This window comes from Ornithodoros turicata, chromosome 1 (genome assembly GCF_037126465.1).
Source record: "Ornithodoros turicata isolate Travis chromosome 1, ASM3712646v1, whole genome shotgun sequence".
NCBI classification, from domain to species: domain Eukaryota; kingdom Metazoa; phylum Arthropoda; class Arachnida; order Ixodida; family Argasidae; genus Ornithodoros; species Ornithodoros turicata.
In genome coordinates this window covers 189,921,260-189,937,765 of record NC_088201.1, presented here as the reverse complement: position 1 = coordinate 189,937,765, position 16,506 = coordinate 189,921,260, and the positions used below count along the sequence as shown (strand labels likewise).

Here is a 16,506-nt window from a genome sequence, read left to right as displayed (position 1 = left end):
AGCAGATATTGATATCATTTTTGTATATCAAGACTATTTTGAAACGTCTTGAATCGCCCATTGTGGCAGCAAGGTCTGAATTAACCATATAGACAGGTCAAGAGCTGAAAAGTATATATATTGAGTAGAAAATAACTTGAAGGTAACCTGTTACATTTCTAAAGTAGCTCAGGAACTTCACGTCAATTTTCATTACGTTTTATTACGTGTAACTGCGTTTGAATTTTAGTTACGGGTCGGTTTCACGTCAGTTCAGGCAGGGAGGTCCAATCGACCTCCTGGGTTTTCAGTATTTTTCATATTTATAAGCTCATCGTATATTATGATCAACATTTTTGCCGAAGAGCTTTCGTGCAAAAAAATCGAGAAAATCCGGCCCTGAATTCGGATGTTTCAGTTTTGCCGTGTTTGCACGCGTATACCTCCCGTGTGTTAAGAGATATTGTTGCGAATTTTTTTTATGCTGCTTTATTATGCCTACAGGACAGCTGTCAGAGAGCAAATTTTAGCGCGCAGGTACAACGCTGTGTGCTATAAAAAATGGTGAACATGCCCTCTCGCGCACTTTTGTCCTAATTCCGACGCCTGATATCTATGGCTATAGATGTCCGTGATCGCAATACTTGGTATCAGCTCACTCAGCTTTCAAATCATATACTTCCTAGCGGAATGTGCTGAAATAGGCAAATGTTTAGGCATATTTCGAAATAAACATGGATTTTGAGCGTGTACTCAAAAAGGTCCCGCTTGATTTCGTATATATTTTGCCCGGATATGGCCCGATGTTAGGCCTTTCATCTAACGCAAAAACTTCTTCTCCAAAGGCGTATACTGCTGATTAGCGCGTTAAAACGCGGCCCCCCTGCGTAACGTGTCGGAGATATCTACAGCCAGAGCAAGAAGCGTCGAAGTTTGAACAAAACTGCGCGACAGAGCATGTTCGCCGCTTTTTATACGATACAGTGTTGCACCTGTGCGCCCAAATTTGCGCTCGGGGTGCTGGCAGGTAGGTATACTAAAGCGCAAAAAAATTGCAATACGATATCTTTTAAAACTCAGGATGTATACACGTGCAAACACGGCAAAATTGCGACAATCGAATACAGGGCTGAATTTCTCGATTTTTTGCACGCAAAGTATTCGAATGATTAATTTTACCAATGTTGATCATCATCTGCAATGAGCGTCTAAATATATATAAAAAAATCATAAAAATTCAGGAGGTCCATGGGACCTCCCTGTCTGAGCTAACGTGGAACCGGCCTACAATTATGTTCTGGCTAACCTTTTGAACTTAACTGGCAACGAGTTCCTGTTTTCTGCAACTTTTTTTTCTGCAACTTCTATCTCTGTTCCATATAACCTGTGTTAAGTGAATATTTGGGATGTAAATAGTACATATGCGGGACTGGTGGTTATATACTTTCAATGTAACACTTTTTTTACATTGCTGGTGAAGTGATGCATTAAAGAACCCATGAATCTTGTAACTATGATGCAATAAAGAGTTTTCTACAATGACATATTGATTTTGATTTTAAAAATCGTGCAAATTAACTCTTGTTTGGGGGGTAGGAGGTACCAGTAAGTGTGCATTGGCTGCACCTCGGGAGATCGTTGGGGTACGATACAGGCTGCCGATAACGGACCATTAACATCCCCGTGTTGCAAACCGTATGCAGGACCATGGTCGGGAGCCGACCCGGTCGGGTCGGTTGTCGCCGGCGCACCGACGTTGGGTCGTCGCGCTGTGCTGCCTGGGCGTGTGTTTCACAGATGAGCATCTTCTTCTCATTCTGGCAATGCACCGTAGGTCACACAGTCACGGGAAATACTTTTGTCGTTACGAACACTCTCCTCTTAGTCACTGTATTTGAAAATGCGACAGCGCTCGAAAGTGTTCCTCAGGCGTCAGCTCACCAAGCATTACAGTTCCAACCCGGCAAGAATGTCCGTAGGTTGACACTTTATCGGAAATCACTACATGGCCAGAGTCACTATAACTCACGAACAAACCCGAGCATACACTTCCTGAACGAGTGTGTGAAGGCGGGGTAGTTGGTGCACATTCATCGTGATAAAGCAGCACAAAGACGCGGACAAAGAAGGAAGACAGGACGACTGCTTATATAGGGCAAACCGGAAGATGTCTTAATGTCAGACTTCAAGAACATGGGGCATCCATTAAGATAACACCATCCGGGCACCTCACTTTGCACTGTCGTGACTGTGGGTGCAAACCAGACCTCGCGCGAACAGATGTACTATCAGTACACAATGAGCAGCTAACAAGGGAAATAGTAGAGGCATTTTTCATTGCAAAACACGACGATGATCAATGCATAAGCGCTCCGTCACTGAACCTATCCCCCGCGGAGATAAGTTATCTCGGGAACACGTTGCAGTGTAACCCGGTGGTGTCATGCGACTAGGAGCAGGCTCCCCCCTGTATATAAACATGTTTTGTTTAGTAAAAACTGCTAGTTGAGAGTTAGCAGTCGTCCTGTCTTCCTTCTTTGTCCGCGTCTTTGTGCTGCTGGATACACTTCCTCTTTGGTCGTTGTGGTCAACCGACATCGGCGAGCCGCGGAGACACAGCGACCTTGCTGCCCGCCTGGCCGACTGCCCAGACTGCCCGCGAAAAGTGAGCTGTCCGATATTTCGAAACTTTCTCAACCAACCCCAGAGCGCGCATCCTCCTTCGGCCAATGGGCATCGGTCATGATGCCTAACGACGTAATACCAAGTGACTGTGACATAATTTTACTTTTCTACTGCCGCAAATGCGGGGAGCTGTGGAGGCCTGGCTGCGCCAGCGGGCATCGGCGGAATGCCCGTGTCGTCCGCGGCATGTACTCGCTTTACTGTTCTGTCTGTCTGTCTGTCTGTTTATTTATTTATTAGTTAGTTAGTTAGTTAGTTAGTTTGTTTGTTTATTCATTTATATATTTATTTTTCCGTCCGTCCCATTCCCTCCGAAAACCGCAACGTAGTACAGCCGCGTTCTCCAAAATTCAACTCCACGCTGCCTCTACAAGCCATTCTCGCTACGCGCCGCTTCTCTCTTTCTTGTTATTGTCGTTGTTAGTATTATCGTCACTATCATGACAGCGGTTATCATTGCACGTAACCATGCAGTAGCCTCACAAACGAGGCGCCAGCTGCTCCGTTTATCTCTCCGCCGAAATACCAACGTAACCACGCGCAGGGACAACCAAAGCGCGATGGAAATGCGCAAGGTGTTGGTTCGAGTACCGTGGCTGGCTAACCTTTTCACTGGCATCCTTCTTTGTTCAACAAAAGCGCGTTCAACTGCGCTCGTCCGCGTGCGCACGATACAACTATTGCAGTTAAGCATGCGCTCTCGCCATCGGCCATACCATGCTGAATACGCCGGTTCTCGTCCGATCACCGAAGCTAAGCAGCATTGGGGTCCGTCAGTACTTGGGAGGGTTCCCACCTGGGAACACCGAGTGCTGATGACATCCTTTTCTTTTTTTCCTAGTCATTGATTTTGTCCCTATGATTTTCGCTGCCTGCAACTGTGCCTCCTGTTATGCTTTTTATTCCTTAATTTCCAGTATTGTTTTCGCACTCCGCGCGTCAGTAACGGGAGCGCAACGGTTGCAGTTTCGTGCGCAGTGTGTTTGTGTATTTATTTATTTATTGATTTGTTTTTCCTCTATCACTCCTGCTTGTCTGCTAATTTATTTATGTCGCCCTCTCTCTTTTTAGTATTACTATTACTCTTCCGTGGCGTCGCACCACACAAAACGGCGCCCCCGAAAGAAAAGAGAGCACACCACATACATAAATAAAGAAAAGCAAAGAGTCCGGCGCGCACAGACAGACAGACATACAGACACACACACAAGAGCTTTTGGTTTTTTTTCTGCATGTCACGCAAGAACGTTCTGCCCCTGCGGAAAGCATTTGGGCTGGCCCAGAAAAGGGCCTTTGGTTGTTCTGGGTGGTGGTCGAACCGCAGCTTACTTGGAGCTCGTCAACTTGTGACGGCCTTGGTACCTTCGGACACGGCGTTCTTGGCAAGCTCTCCGGGCAGAAGCAGGCGCACGGCTGTCTATCTCCCGACTGGTGATGGTCGACCGCTTGTTGGAGTGCGCCAGGCGCGAGGACTCGGCAGCGATGCGCTCGAAGATGTCGTTCACGAAGCTGTTCATGATGGACATGGCCTTGCTGGAAACGCCCGTGTCCGGATGTACCTGCTTCAGGACTTTGTGGATGTAGATGCTGAAGCTCTCCTTCCTCCTGCGCTTCTTCTTCTTTATCTTCTTCTTTGTCCCACGGAGAATGGCCATTGGCCCCAAGGGAGATCGGCCAGGGCTATGAGGATGTCCAACTGTACTATGACTTGACGGTGACAATTTGGGTGGAGAAATGGGTGGAAGATGGTTGGGTGGAGAATGTAATGGTTGAAGTGGTGGAGGTGCTGAAGTTCGCTTGTTTTGGCTCCATGGCACAAGGGCAAGCATCGTGCATGTCGTGGTTATTTGCATAATTGACATGTAGACGCATTGTAGCATTCATTAGCAGTAGACATTGTAGTAGAGTCATTGTGTAGTAGTCAGTGTAGATGCGTGGCTGTGTGTTTGACCGCAGCTTTCTATTCCAGGTCAGTAAGAGCCCGCGGAGTTGGATACTCACACTGAAAGTATGGCACGGAGTTATACTTGGGGTAAACCAAAGCAATCAGATGCCATTGTAACCTCCGGCCACCCTTTGCAGACTTATGTTGCTTTGACTCGCCTCGTGCGGGGGAGCCACCGGAATTTCTCAGACCTAATGGGCTCCTTCGGCGTGCACGTAGCACATGGCGTGGTAACACTCAATGGGTGACTGTGGGTAGGTGGGTGAATGGGTGGATGCAAAGGTGGAATGATGCAAAGGTGGGCTAGAAGCGGCGCGAGCGAGAAAGGAAATATGCAAGCCCAACCGCTACCGACATATCCCAGCTGGAAGTGCTGGAGGCTCCAAACGAAAGGAGGGCTGCTAGGGACACGGGAACCCCCAGCAGACGGAGTGGATGACTTATATAGGCCTCTCGAAGCCTAGCGTAAAAGCTGCATTCCATGAGGAAGTGCTCTACCGTCTCGTACTGGCCACAGTGGGGACACGCGGGGGATGAAGAGCGGCCGGCTCGGTGGAGATAGAAGTTGAGGGGGAGGACGTCCAAGAGCGAAACCTTTAATGGCAGAAGGAGTTGCTCGGCGAAAACTAATTGTGGAGTATTTCTACGGTGCCACTGCCAAGTTAACCACAGCCGAGCATCCATGAGAGCCGCATTATTTGACAGCGCAAGGGGGTTCTGGCACTGAGACAGGAAGATGCTCACAGTAAGTAGCCGGAACCGAGCCTTGAGAGAAGGCAACCGTGGCTCAAGGAGAAGTGCATCATTGGCCGAATACCGGGGAAGGCCCAAGCAGAGGCGGAGGGCCCGCCGCTCCAAAATGTACAGTTTGGTTAGTCGCCAGTCAGGCAGGGAGGAAAAAAGGACTGCTCCAAACTCCAAAATGGGTCGCACGTAAGAACGGTACACGTAGAGCAGGGCGTCCCTACGCATGCCGACACGGGGGCTAGAGCACCGGTGGAGGACGCCGATTGCCTTCGTTGCCTTTAGACACAAGTGATCTATGCGGTGACGCCAGCTCTCGTCGTACCACGTCCTCAAGTACTTGAGCTGCTTAACTTGACGGACCAATTGCAAGCCAACTTGCAAGTCGATGGTGACTGTAGTGTTCAGCGGGAACACGAGCATGGCCGACTTGTCCACAATCAGAGAAAGGTGCATAGCGCTCAGCCAGGCTGCCAGGGTGTCCAGGTAGGCTTGAAGCTTAGCGTACAACTCAGACAATGAGGGCGCCGAAGCAAAGAAAGCAATGTCGTCCGCATACGTAAAAGTTGTAATGCTCGGGTCACATGGGAGGGAGCTCACCAAAACATTGAATAATATGGGAGAGAACACCGATCCTTGGGGGACGCCCCTACTCTGGGGGTAAGATGAAGAAACTAAGGAACCAGCAGAACACAAGAATGAGCGATCACAGAGGAAGGCCATAACCCATGCAATCAGGTAAGGGGGAGTGTTAGCGTTCACTAACTGCTGGAGGAGCACCGAATCCTCTACGCTGTCATAGGCTTTAGCAACATCTAGAGCCACCAGCCCAGAGAGAAATCCCCTCTCGCGGGCGAGGCGGATCTGGCACTCGAGGCTGGTGTGGGCCAACCAAATGGAGCAATGCTCGCGAAAACCTATTTGTGTTTTGTTGAGAACACCAGAGTACTCTACAAACGCCGATAGCCGGCAGTGAATGATACGCTCGACAGTCTTACAAAGGACTGACGTCAGTGCGATGGGCCTAATATTGTTGAGAGAGAGGCCCCTGGAGGGCACCTTCTGAACGACGACAATGACGACAATGAACGACGACAACGACGCGCGAGACGAGGAGAACGCCGAGCACTTCCCAGACCAGAGATGATTGCTCATAGAAAACAGAGGAAGAGTGAATGAGGGATGTGGAAACAAGTGTCAGCAGGCCACCACCGCAGCCAGCTGGTCGGTCTAAGCGGTACGCATGAAAACCGGGAAGAGAAAAGGACCGAAAAGCAGAAAGCCAAGTCTCTTGAAGTAAAATAACATCCGGAGAACAAGAGGAAACTAGTGTGTTAAGGTCTGGAAGGCCGCTGAGTACAGGGTAGCAGTTCCACTGGAGTATGCGAAGGCTATCCATCAGCGAGTATGGATTCAGCAACGGCGGTGGCAAGGACGTCACTACTCACTTGCTGTTTACGACCTTTCTTATTGCGCTTGCTTGAAGGGAGCCCGATCCTGAAGCACCGCGCTTGGGCAAGGAACGTACGGAATCTATGTCGGAATCCATTTCGGAATCCTGGCAGTCACCCGGGGGGCGAGCAAGAATGGGCGTACAACCTAGAGGCGGAGTTGCCTCGGCGGACACCGAGCCGCCAGGACCACGAGCCGCAGAAGCAACCCGCGCCACTGAGGACACAGTGTCCTGGGGGGCAGCAGTTAGAGAAGCTAGCAGGGAGTTGAGAGAGCAAATGTCCTCTTCTAGCTTGGCGACAGCGGACTCCACAGCATCACTAATCATTTTCTCAAGTCTCTCTGAGTCCTAGCGGCAAACGAATCACCACGACCCTTAAGCACAGAAGCAGCTTCGACACGAGAGCAGTGACGTGAATCTATAAGATCCAAGAGAGCTATTTCCTGATCGCGACAGGGACAAGCCGGGAAATCAGCGTTGTGATCGCCTCCACATAGACAGCACTTCAAAGAGGAATCAGGGGAACAAGCAGATTCGTCATGGGAACCACCGCAGCGCCGGCAGCGCATCTCGGACTTACAGCGCTTAGTGACGTGGCCAAAGCGGTAGCAGCGCTTACACTGCAGCGGTCTACGTCTGAACAAGTCCACGCGAAATATCAGCGGGCACGATTTTATCTCCGAAGGACAGTTGTGCCCCGCGAAGGTCACTATGACTGACAAACGATGTCGTCTTTTCCGTACTGACGTACCTCATTAATATCCTTAAAATCGGGAGTTACGCCCTCTATGCAGTGAATAAGTATCTTAGGGTTTTTTGAGCGTATGGTAGACCCATTCGTAGGCAGTAGAACAACAGGAATGGCAGAGAGCCCGTTCTCTAAGAAGTGTTCTAAAGGGAAGCCGCCAATGTCGCTGGACGCGGACCAGTACAGGTCCGCCCCGCGGCTGACCGGCATCTCACGACCGCGGGGAGCCCCGGCCAAGCCCCCTTACCTCGACACCGCCGGTCACCAACAAGATATGGGCAGGTGGCAGACCCAGAGGCCAAGAGCAAAGTCACTTAGTCGCTTTCGCTAACAGACCGTTTCCCGCAGGAGCTATCGGAGAAGCAGCCTTCGAAGAACCACGGTGGACCCACGTGCGCTTTTCGGCACACCTTCTTGTCCGTGTCAAGGACGTTCTTCTGCGTCTTGCCGGCCTTGTTCTTCTTCTTCATTATGGACTTATAGAGATGTTAACCAAGCTAGGGCTGACTTGCTGCTCTACCGGAAAAGGGGGTTAGGTAATTGGGGTAAAAAGGTGGGGGAGGGGAGAGGGTAGGTGGGAGGTTTAGTTATGGAAGGGGCGCAGGAGAAAGGAAGAGGAACTATTTATGTTGGTGTGTTTATAGTTATAGATTTATAGTTGCAGGTCGCACTCCCTGATGAAGGAGAGCAGGAGTCCTGCTGCTGTGAAGCAGGAGGCTTTGGAGGGCCAGGCGCCTAAGATTTTGTGCATGGTCAGGGGTCCGTTATGAAGGTGCATCAGTCCTTTCTCTAAGACTTTCCTTTGTGTGGAGAATTTTTTACAGTACAGAAGTATGTGTGTCTCATCTTCTAATTCTTTACAGGTGTGACACATAGGTGAGGATACAATTTTTAGTTTGTGTTTGTAAGCTTCTGTGTTTGCAACACCCATTCTGAGTCTATGAATCAGTGCTTCTTGTTGCCTTGGCATGTGTTTTGTGAAGTGGTACTGGTAAGATTGGTCGAGATGAGTCAATCTTCCGTTTCCCCATTCAGGATCCTGATATAGTTGATCGATCTGAGCCTTTGTAATTTCCCGGATTATTGCTCTGTTGTCTGACTTTGAAAGATGTATGGATGTTGTTGTATCCAACGCGTGTGCGTCGCTGACTGCTTTATCAGCTATTTCGTTTCCAGGTATGTTGGTGTACCCTGGGATCCACTGTAGAAGGACTTAGTGGCCAGCATAGATTGAGCTTGTGTGGAATGTGCGTATTTCCTTCACCAGGGAGGAACATTCTGGCTCTTTGGAAGAGGCAACAGCTGCTATTGCAGATTGGGAGTCAGTGAGTATAGCCAATTCTGTGGGATGTTCTTCTGTTTGGATAAGTTTGAGGGCGGTGAGGATGGCGTGCAGCTCAGCTGCTGTTGAGGAAGTTCTGTGGCTTAGCTTGTGGGACAGGATAGCCTCCTTGTGTGGGAAATATACTGCACAGGTTGAACCCGGATCTATAGTGGAGCCGTCTGTGAAGATGAGCGTTAGCCTATCCTGGAGCTCAGCTATCCTTTCAAGTCCTAGTTGTGTGACTACAGATGTTGCTGTTTCTGACTTTTTTGGCATCCCGGGGATTCGTGACTGGACTTCAGGTGTTGTGAGCCTCCATGGTGGCATGGTATCCCTTTTTGCAGGTCGGAAATCCGTCGGCAGGTATGGATGGAACTGAAGCATTGTTTTGCTCGCTTCTGAGCCCATTCGCTGGGTGCCAGGATTGGCTAGAGGATGCTTAACGTGCGCGGTTTTATGACATAGATGTACCTTTAGTGTGTGATAAGCAAGGAGAAGGGTATTTCTCGTGCTTCTTCTAGGAGTGCTGAATGTCTTGTCGTGTGAGGGACTCCAAGAACAAGTCTCAGCCCTGAGGCCTGAGTTTGGCTGAGTTTCTTAGGATTTGTTTTAGCCACCCGCTATAACAAAGGTAGACTGTATCTCAAGTTGGAGAGTATTAGAGTGCGATAAATCTGCATTAGGATGTGCCTTGGGGTCCCCACGTAGGTCCTGCCATTCTTCTAGGGATGTTCATGTATCCAGCTGTTTTTCGTTGGATGGAGCGTATTTCCGGTGCCCAGCTGAGGAGTCGATCTATTGTAACCCCAAGGAATTTGTTATTTGTTTTGATTGCTATTGGAGTGCTGTTTATTTTGATGGGGTACTTGTGGAATGGACGTTGTGTGAGCGGCAGCATGACAGCTCTGTCTATTGAGATGCTCATTCCACGTACGCTGAGATAATGCGCATGTGTTCTCACCGCAGCTTGTAGGCGGGCCACGAGACTGAGGCGTTGTGGTGAGCAGCCCATATGCATATATCATCAGCATAGATATAACATGGCTATGTTGAACAGTATTGGACTTAAGATGCCTCCTTGAGTGACTCCTGTGTTTACCTTGTGTAAGGAGCTGTCGCCATCTGTAGCTCCCATGTATATTTGTCGGTTTGTTAGGTAGCTGATTATGTATTGGTACAGTCGGCCTCTGATTCCAATTCGCAATATGTCCTTCAGAATGGCAGAGTGTGCTATGGAATCGAACGCCTTTCGAACATCTAGGAAAACTGCAGCAGAAAAGTTCCGTACGGATTTCTGGTGTTGGACTGATGAGATAATATCTATTAAAGAGTCTATTGTGCCACGGTGTTTCCTGAAACCCGTCATACATCCTGGATATATGTAGTTATTTTCCAGGAACCATTCGAGACGGATTTTGACCATTTTTCCAAGACCTTGCCAATACAGCTATTAAGTGCAGTTGGCCTGAAAGCGTCCAGACTGGTTGGCAGTTTGCCTGGTTTTTGTATTGGTCTGATGTTGGAAATTTTCCATTCGTCTGGTATGTTTCCCGTTTCCCATATGTTGTTAAAAATGCCCAGGAGGTGCCACAGGGCTTCTTCACCTAGATTTCTTAATGATTCATATGTAATGCCGTCAGGTCCGGCGGAGGAGTGCTTTGGACAGGTCTCTAATGCTCTCCTAAGCTCACTGAGTGAAAATCATCATCCAGTTCGTTGTGTTTCTTTGTTTTGGTTGCAGGCAGCTCTGGGTACTCAGAGGGAGAAGGCGTGCAGCCTGCCGTGAGTTTGTGGCAGTATTGATCTGCGAGCTGAAGAATGGGAGTGCCGGTGGAAAGGGAAAGTGCAGTAAATGGCTGTTCCTGTTGTGTCTCGTGTAGTCTCGTTTCCGTTTTACGTGCTGGTAAAGTTCTGTCAGAGTTCATTTTTTGCAAAGACCCTCACAGAAATGCTTCCATGTGTTCTGTGACAGTTTTTGCAAGAGGCGGCGGATTTTTGCTTGAATTTGATTAGCTTGGTGTATGTGTACAGGATTTTTTGTTTTCCTAGCACGTCGTTCAGCCCTCCTCCTGGCGACCCGAAGGCGCTCGTATTCTCCATTAATGTAACCCACATGTTCAAGGACAACAAAGGATTTAGTGTTCTTGGTGAGACAGTCCTGGAGCAGATTTATGAATTCCTGAGGATCTGTGCTCCCCTCAGTGATGTTCTCTTTATTTGTTTATTTTATTTTTGTGACTTTGCGTTTGCGCGCTTTTAGTGATTGGCTCGTAATTGTGAGCAGGAGAGGGATATGGTCACGGCCATGGGTTTCAATGTCAGTGACACGTTGGATATTTTGGACTATGGATTGAGAGACCAGGGTCACGTCGAGAACTGCTTCAGTTCTGGGAAAGGTTATGGCGCGGTCGTTATTGATGCAGAGGTTTGTTTTACACATGAGCTTTTCTATATCAATGCCCCTGTTGCCAGTTTTCTTAGAACCCTAGTTTGTGTTATGTGCATTAAAGTCTCCACGTTGTATGTGTGGAGGAGGCAAAGAGTTGACGGTAGCTATTAAGGAGGATATATCTATGGGACATCTAGGTGGAATGTACACACTTATGAGGGTTAGCTCAAGCTTACCAAGGCGGATTCGAAGAGCACAAAGTTCCACAGTGTCAGAAGAAACAACAGAAAGGACAGTGTGAGGTATGTTATTTCTAATGAGAATGGCGGACCGGCTCGGAGGATTTGCTTTGGCTGATTCATAAAGAAGATATTCAGGAATGGAGAAAGGCTTGGGGAACCTGGCTTCAGAGATGCACAGTATTGGGAACTTATGGCGATTCACGAACTCCGTGAAATCTCCGATTTTGCCACTAATCCAGTGCGAGTTCCATTGAAAGATGGTTGTGCTGGAGTACCTGTTTCCAGTGAGAGGGTTGTGTGTAGGAGTCAGGCTTTTACTGCCCATGTTGTTTGGAAGAGAGGATGTCGAGGAGTTGCGTCTCAAACGCTAAGGCCGGCTGTACCTAAGGGACAGAACGGGCGTTTGGCATTGCAGCTACACAGTAAATTCAAAAACACCCTTTCTGGGTAAAAAAAGGTGTTTTTAAGCAAATACACCTTCTTTAATTCCACAAAGTTAACCAAACGCCGCAAAAAGGGTGCTCTTTATTACACCAAGTGCTGTATCAAAAAGGGTGTTTTTATGCGTTTACACCCTTCAAGTAACACTGGTGTCGAAAAAGGTGTTTACGTTATATACACCCTTTCTACACTGGTGTTGAAAATGGTGTTTTCATTCGTGAGAGAAAAAATTACATTGGCTTGACAGCATTAGGCAATCACATCATAGACGATTGCTTGAGTTGAAAACACAATATTTGACAGGGAGGGATGTCAGGAAGCTCGCTGATATCTTTGACTCGTAACAGGCGTACGTGTTAATTGCAAAGACACATTTTCATCACCGTTACAGACCAGTTTTGTCGCACTAAGCTTAGCGAACGTACTCCAACGAACTGTATTTCAGTATATGATCAATCTGGTACGCCAATTTAGGCTACCGGGGATGCCCGGGCTCATTACTGGCATCGTCTGAAGATGGCAGCATCGTAACGCCGCTCATTTCTCGAGCACGGACGGCGTTACGATGTTGCGATCTTCACCTCTTCCCTTTCGCATGTCCAACTGTTTTGCTTTCATTTTATTTTAATTGTTTTTTTTTGCTCACCCAGTGTTGCTAGGACGATGAGGGTTGCCAGTGACGCGCTGCGCTGCAGTTTAGGTTCTGCGGGGGAACCACGGCTGGAACTGTGCCGTCTCTATAGGGTGGTTGTTGCCATACAAGCAAAAACGTCGGACTGCATGGCTCGGCATGCTGCCGCAGGAGCTTACATCCTTTCGAAAGGGTGTAAGAGTGTTAAACACACTCCTAAAAGGGTGTTCCAAGGGTTCAAAACAAGGGTTCAAAACAAAACAACATATATATTGTGATGATGAAGTGGGGAGGTTTTCCACTCTAGGAGTGGAACGCTACCCCATAGCTAGGGGTCTAATATGAGTGGTGACAATGATCAGTGATGACGATGAGAGATGACGGGAATGATCGAAGTGGCGATAACGATGCTGGACGTGATCGTGGTGGTGGGAGTGTCCGAGGGCGCTGCTGGGGTCATAGTGAGTCCTTTAGGCCTGTCGCCTCAAAGAAGTCAACCACGTGACGTAAGGCCGCCCTGGAGTCGGCCGCGGTGTCCCAAGGGCCGAGGATGGTCGACAAGTTAAAGGGGCGGCAGCCAAGGGTGGCAAGCTGCGACTGCAGTGTACGCCTCTCGTTGACATAGGTCCGGCAGCGGAGGAGTATGTGCTCAACGTTGGCAAGTACGCCACACTCGTTGCACATAGGGCTAGCCTCACAGCCTAGCTGGTATCGATAGGACGGAGTGAAGGCCACATTCAGACGTAGCCTGTGGATGAGTGACTTCAGAGGACGAGGAAGCTTTGCAGGCAGTCGGTATGACAGCGTTGGGTCTACATTCCCCAAAGAGGACACAGTTGGAATGTCGTGTTGCCACTGTAGGGTAGACCAGGAATCGGACAAATGCCTGAGGAGGGATCTTCTGTCTCCTCTCGAGAGTATAATGGGCATAGAAGGTCGTTGTTGGTGTGCAGCGGCAGCGGCAGCGTCGGCCTCGTGGTTCCCAGTTATTCCGCAATGCCCTGGAACCCACTGAAAGGCAACGTAGTGGGAGCGATCTTGTAGGGACTTCAGGGCGCACAGGATGTCTATCACCACTGAGGCAAGGGAACCGCGGATGCCCATGTTTTTAATGCACAGGAGAGCTGCTTTGGAGTCTGTGTAAATTACCCAGTGCCGCGGTTCACATTCTTCCGCATATGTCAAAAATAACAAGATAGCATAAAGTTCAGCGGATGTCGATGAGGTACGGTGAGATAGACGACACCCACGTGTAACAGACTGTGATGGAATGGCAAAGGCTGAAGATGAAGTGTCCCTGGTCGACGATCCATCCGTGTATACAGCGGTACTGTTGCGGTATTGAGCCTCGACGAAGTCAAGGGTAAGTTGCCTAAGAATAAAATGAGGATAGTTCTTTTTGTTGTTCTTGAGACCGGGGATGGAGACAGTGACAGACGGCGATGGCAACGTCCATGGAGGCACCTTGGGTGCCGTCTGGTCGACTATGAATTTGGGGATATGAGGTCTGAATGATGTCACAGCAGCATGAACCGTCGCGTTCCGTCTAGCGTGAAGCTTGCGAATCAGAGTGTGACGGTTATGATGGGCACGTAGACGGAGATAGTGGCGTGCAGTTTCCCGAGTACGGAGAACCTCAATGGGGATGTCCCTGGCCTCAGCCACTACTAGACGGGTTTCAGCGCCTCGTGGGACCCCAAGACATACCCGAAGGCTGCGCGCTAGCATGGCTCGAATCCTTTGAATCAGTGTCTGAGGAAGTCCGTGTAGGACGGGAAGGCTGTACATCACTGAGCCACGAACCAGGTCATTGTGCAGCATGAGGAGATCCTTCTCGTCTCGCCCCCATCTCATACCTGCGAAGTGACGAATCACGTTGACCCAGCGTTGGACTTTCTGTTCAATGACGTCTATGTGGCGGTTCCACGACAAATTCCATGATAGAGTCACGCCTAGGAACTTGTGATGTGTCACCTGCTCCAGTGGGCTTCCACCAATATGCAGGCGATATCTATGCATGTCTTTGCGCGTGAAGGCTAGAACTGCGCTTTTCTCTACGGATATCTCCATTCCTGCCTGGAGTAAGTAGAGGCGAATGGCATCTAACGTGCGCTGAAGACGCTGACGGAGTGCTGGACGGGAAGTGCCTGTAGTCCAAACACAGATGTCATCGGCATACAGGGACAAGTTGACTTTCCGCTGAATGCAGGATCCAATGCCCGCCATAACGGCATTAAAGAGGAGCGGACTTAGGACGCTTCCTTGTGGTACCCCCTGAGAGATGGGGAATTGCTCTGTGTCGCCTTGTCTTGTCCGGACGAAAATACCTCGTTGACTGAGGAAATCGGCTATCCAAAGCAACGTTGTACGTGAGAGTGCAGCGCTGTATAGAGCATGTAAGATTGATGGATGGCTAACGGTGTCGTATGCTCTCTTAACATCAAGAAATACCGCTGCCGAGATCTTCCTGCCTCGTCGTGCCTCTTCCACCGACGTGACCAAGTCGAGGACAGAGTCTATCGAACTGCGGTGCCGTCGAAACCCAGCTTGCTCTTGAGGGAAGAAGGCACGGCTTTCGAGCCACCACTCAATTCTACGCAAGACCATTCTTTCCATAACTTTCCCCAAGTAGCTGGTCAGAGTTACCGGGCGAAATGATGCCAATTGGGATGGGTGTTTACCTGGTGTGGCGGCCCGTGTGTGATGACGAAGACGTGCCTCTGCTGCCACGCGCTACGGCTCTGACACGGCAGTTCTACCGGCACCGTCCTAGCGTGAGGCCACGACCATCTGCCCGCTGGGACATACCATCATCGCCGGTCAGGACTCATGTAGAGGAAGACCATCGTCCTCTACATTTGGTGACCCGAACAACGAACACCATGTTCGGCGTAATTCGGCCAAGCACCATCCCAAATTACTGCAAGCCCACCTCCGAAGGTACGGTGCAACGTTCTACCGAGGGACCGCTAGGCGACGACGTCAATTCACCGCGGATCCACTCATCGCAACGCCCGACCGCGCCACACCATGGTCCTACCCACCTTACCCATCTACCCAGATCACGTCGCCATGGTCTCGCACTCTGCGTCACGTCGCCACACGCTTCACGATGGCACTCCTCGGGCTACCACCAGCGGCACCTTCCCGAGCATCACGCTCCTGTACCGGTCGCGGTACGCCGCTGTCGACCGCACCACCCGCATCTGCTACGCCAGCGGTCAAGGAACCCTGCCCGCCTCGCCTTCCCACCTGGCTTTTGTGCAACATAGTGGCAGTCCAGTCCATCCAATTGCGGTCAAGGGGCACCGGGACCAACGTTCCACCGGGGTCACGCACGGAGGCCACAGTGAGTTTTACTCCCGGTCTCCACGTGCTTCACGATGGTCCTCCCCGGCACTCTCCGTGGTGACAACACTACGAGCTCAACGCTCACGAACCGGTCGCGGTTCTGTCGTCCCACTCTCTTATCACTTCGGCCTACATGCATCCTCTCCGCTTTGGCCCGCCCCTGGAACCCTCCCGGCCAGCTCTTGTCCGCACCGTTCAGCCCACCACTTCTGCCCACTCATCACAAGACGCAAGACCAGCCGTCCCTGTACTGCGTGTCGCCCGTCTTCCTCCTCTTCCTGTATCGACGCGGAATCTCAGCCGCCAGCTCTACACCGCTCCGCGTCTGAGGGGGGGAGTGATGTGGCGGCCCGTGTGTGATGACGAAGACGTGCCTCTGCTGCCACGCGCTACGGCTCTGGCACGGCAGTTCTACCGGCACCGTCCTAGCGTGAGGCCACGACCATCTGCCCGCTGGGACATACCATCATCGCCGGTCAGGACTCATGTAGAGGAAGACCATCGTCCTCTACACTGGTTTTAGCAACGGTACCACTTGGCCGACTTTCCACTGCCTAGGAACCTGTCCATGCCT

The 16,506-nt window shown here is 50.1% G+C and overlaps 1 protein-coding gene and 1 pseudogene across 1 annotated transcript; one reads left to right on the top strand and one right to left on the bottom strand.

Moving 5' to 3' along the window:
• The first annotated feature begins 3,366 nt into the window (after positions 1-3,366).
• Positions 3,367-3,485, top strand: LOC135379935 (5S ribosomal RNA; annotated as a pseudogene).
• A 504-nt stretch (positions 3,486-3,989) lies between these two features.
• On the bottom strand, positions 3,990-4,493 carry LOC135392368 (histone H2B-like). The gene has a single exon (XM_064623086.1). The coding sequence runs from the start codon at positions 4,491-4,493 to the stop codon at positions 3,990-3,992; it is 504 nt and encodes a 167-aa protein (XP_064479156.1).
• Between the last annotated feature and the right edge of the window lie 12,013 nt (positions 4,494-16,506).

Bases quoted from the DNA above. Each gene is read 5' to 3' on its own strand.
- LOC135392368 (XM_064623086.1), bottom strand. From the start codon at position 4,493: ATGCTTGCCCTTGTGCCATGGAGCCAAAACAAGCGAACTTCAGCACCT.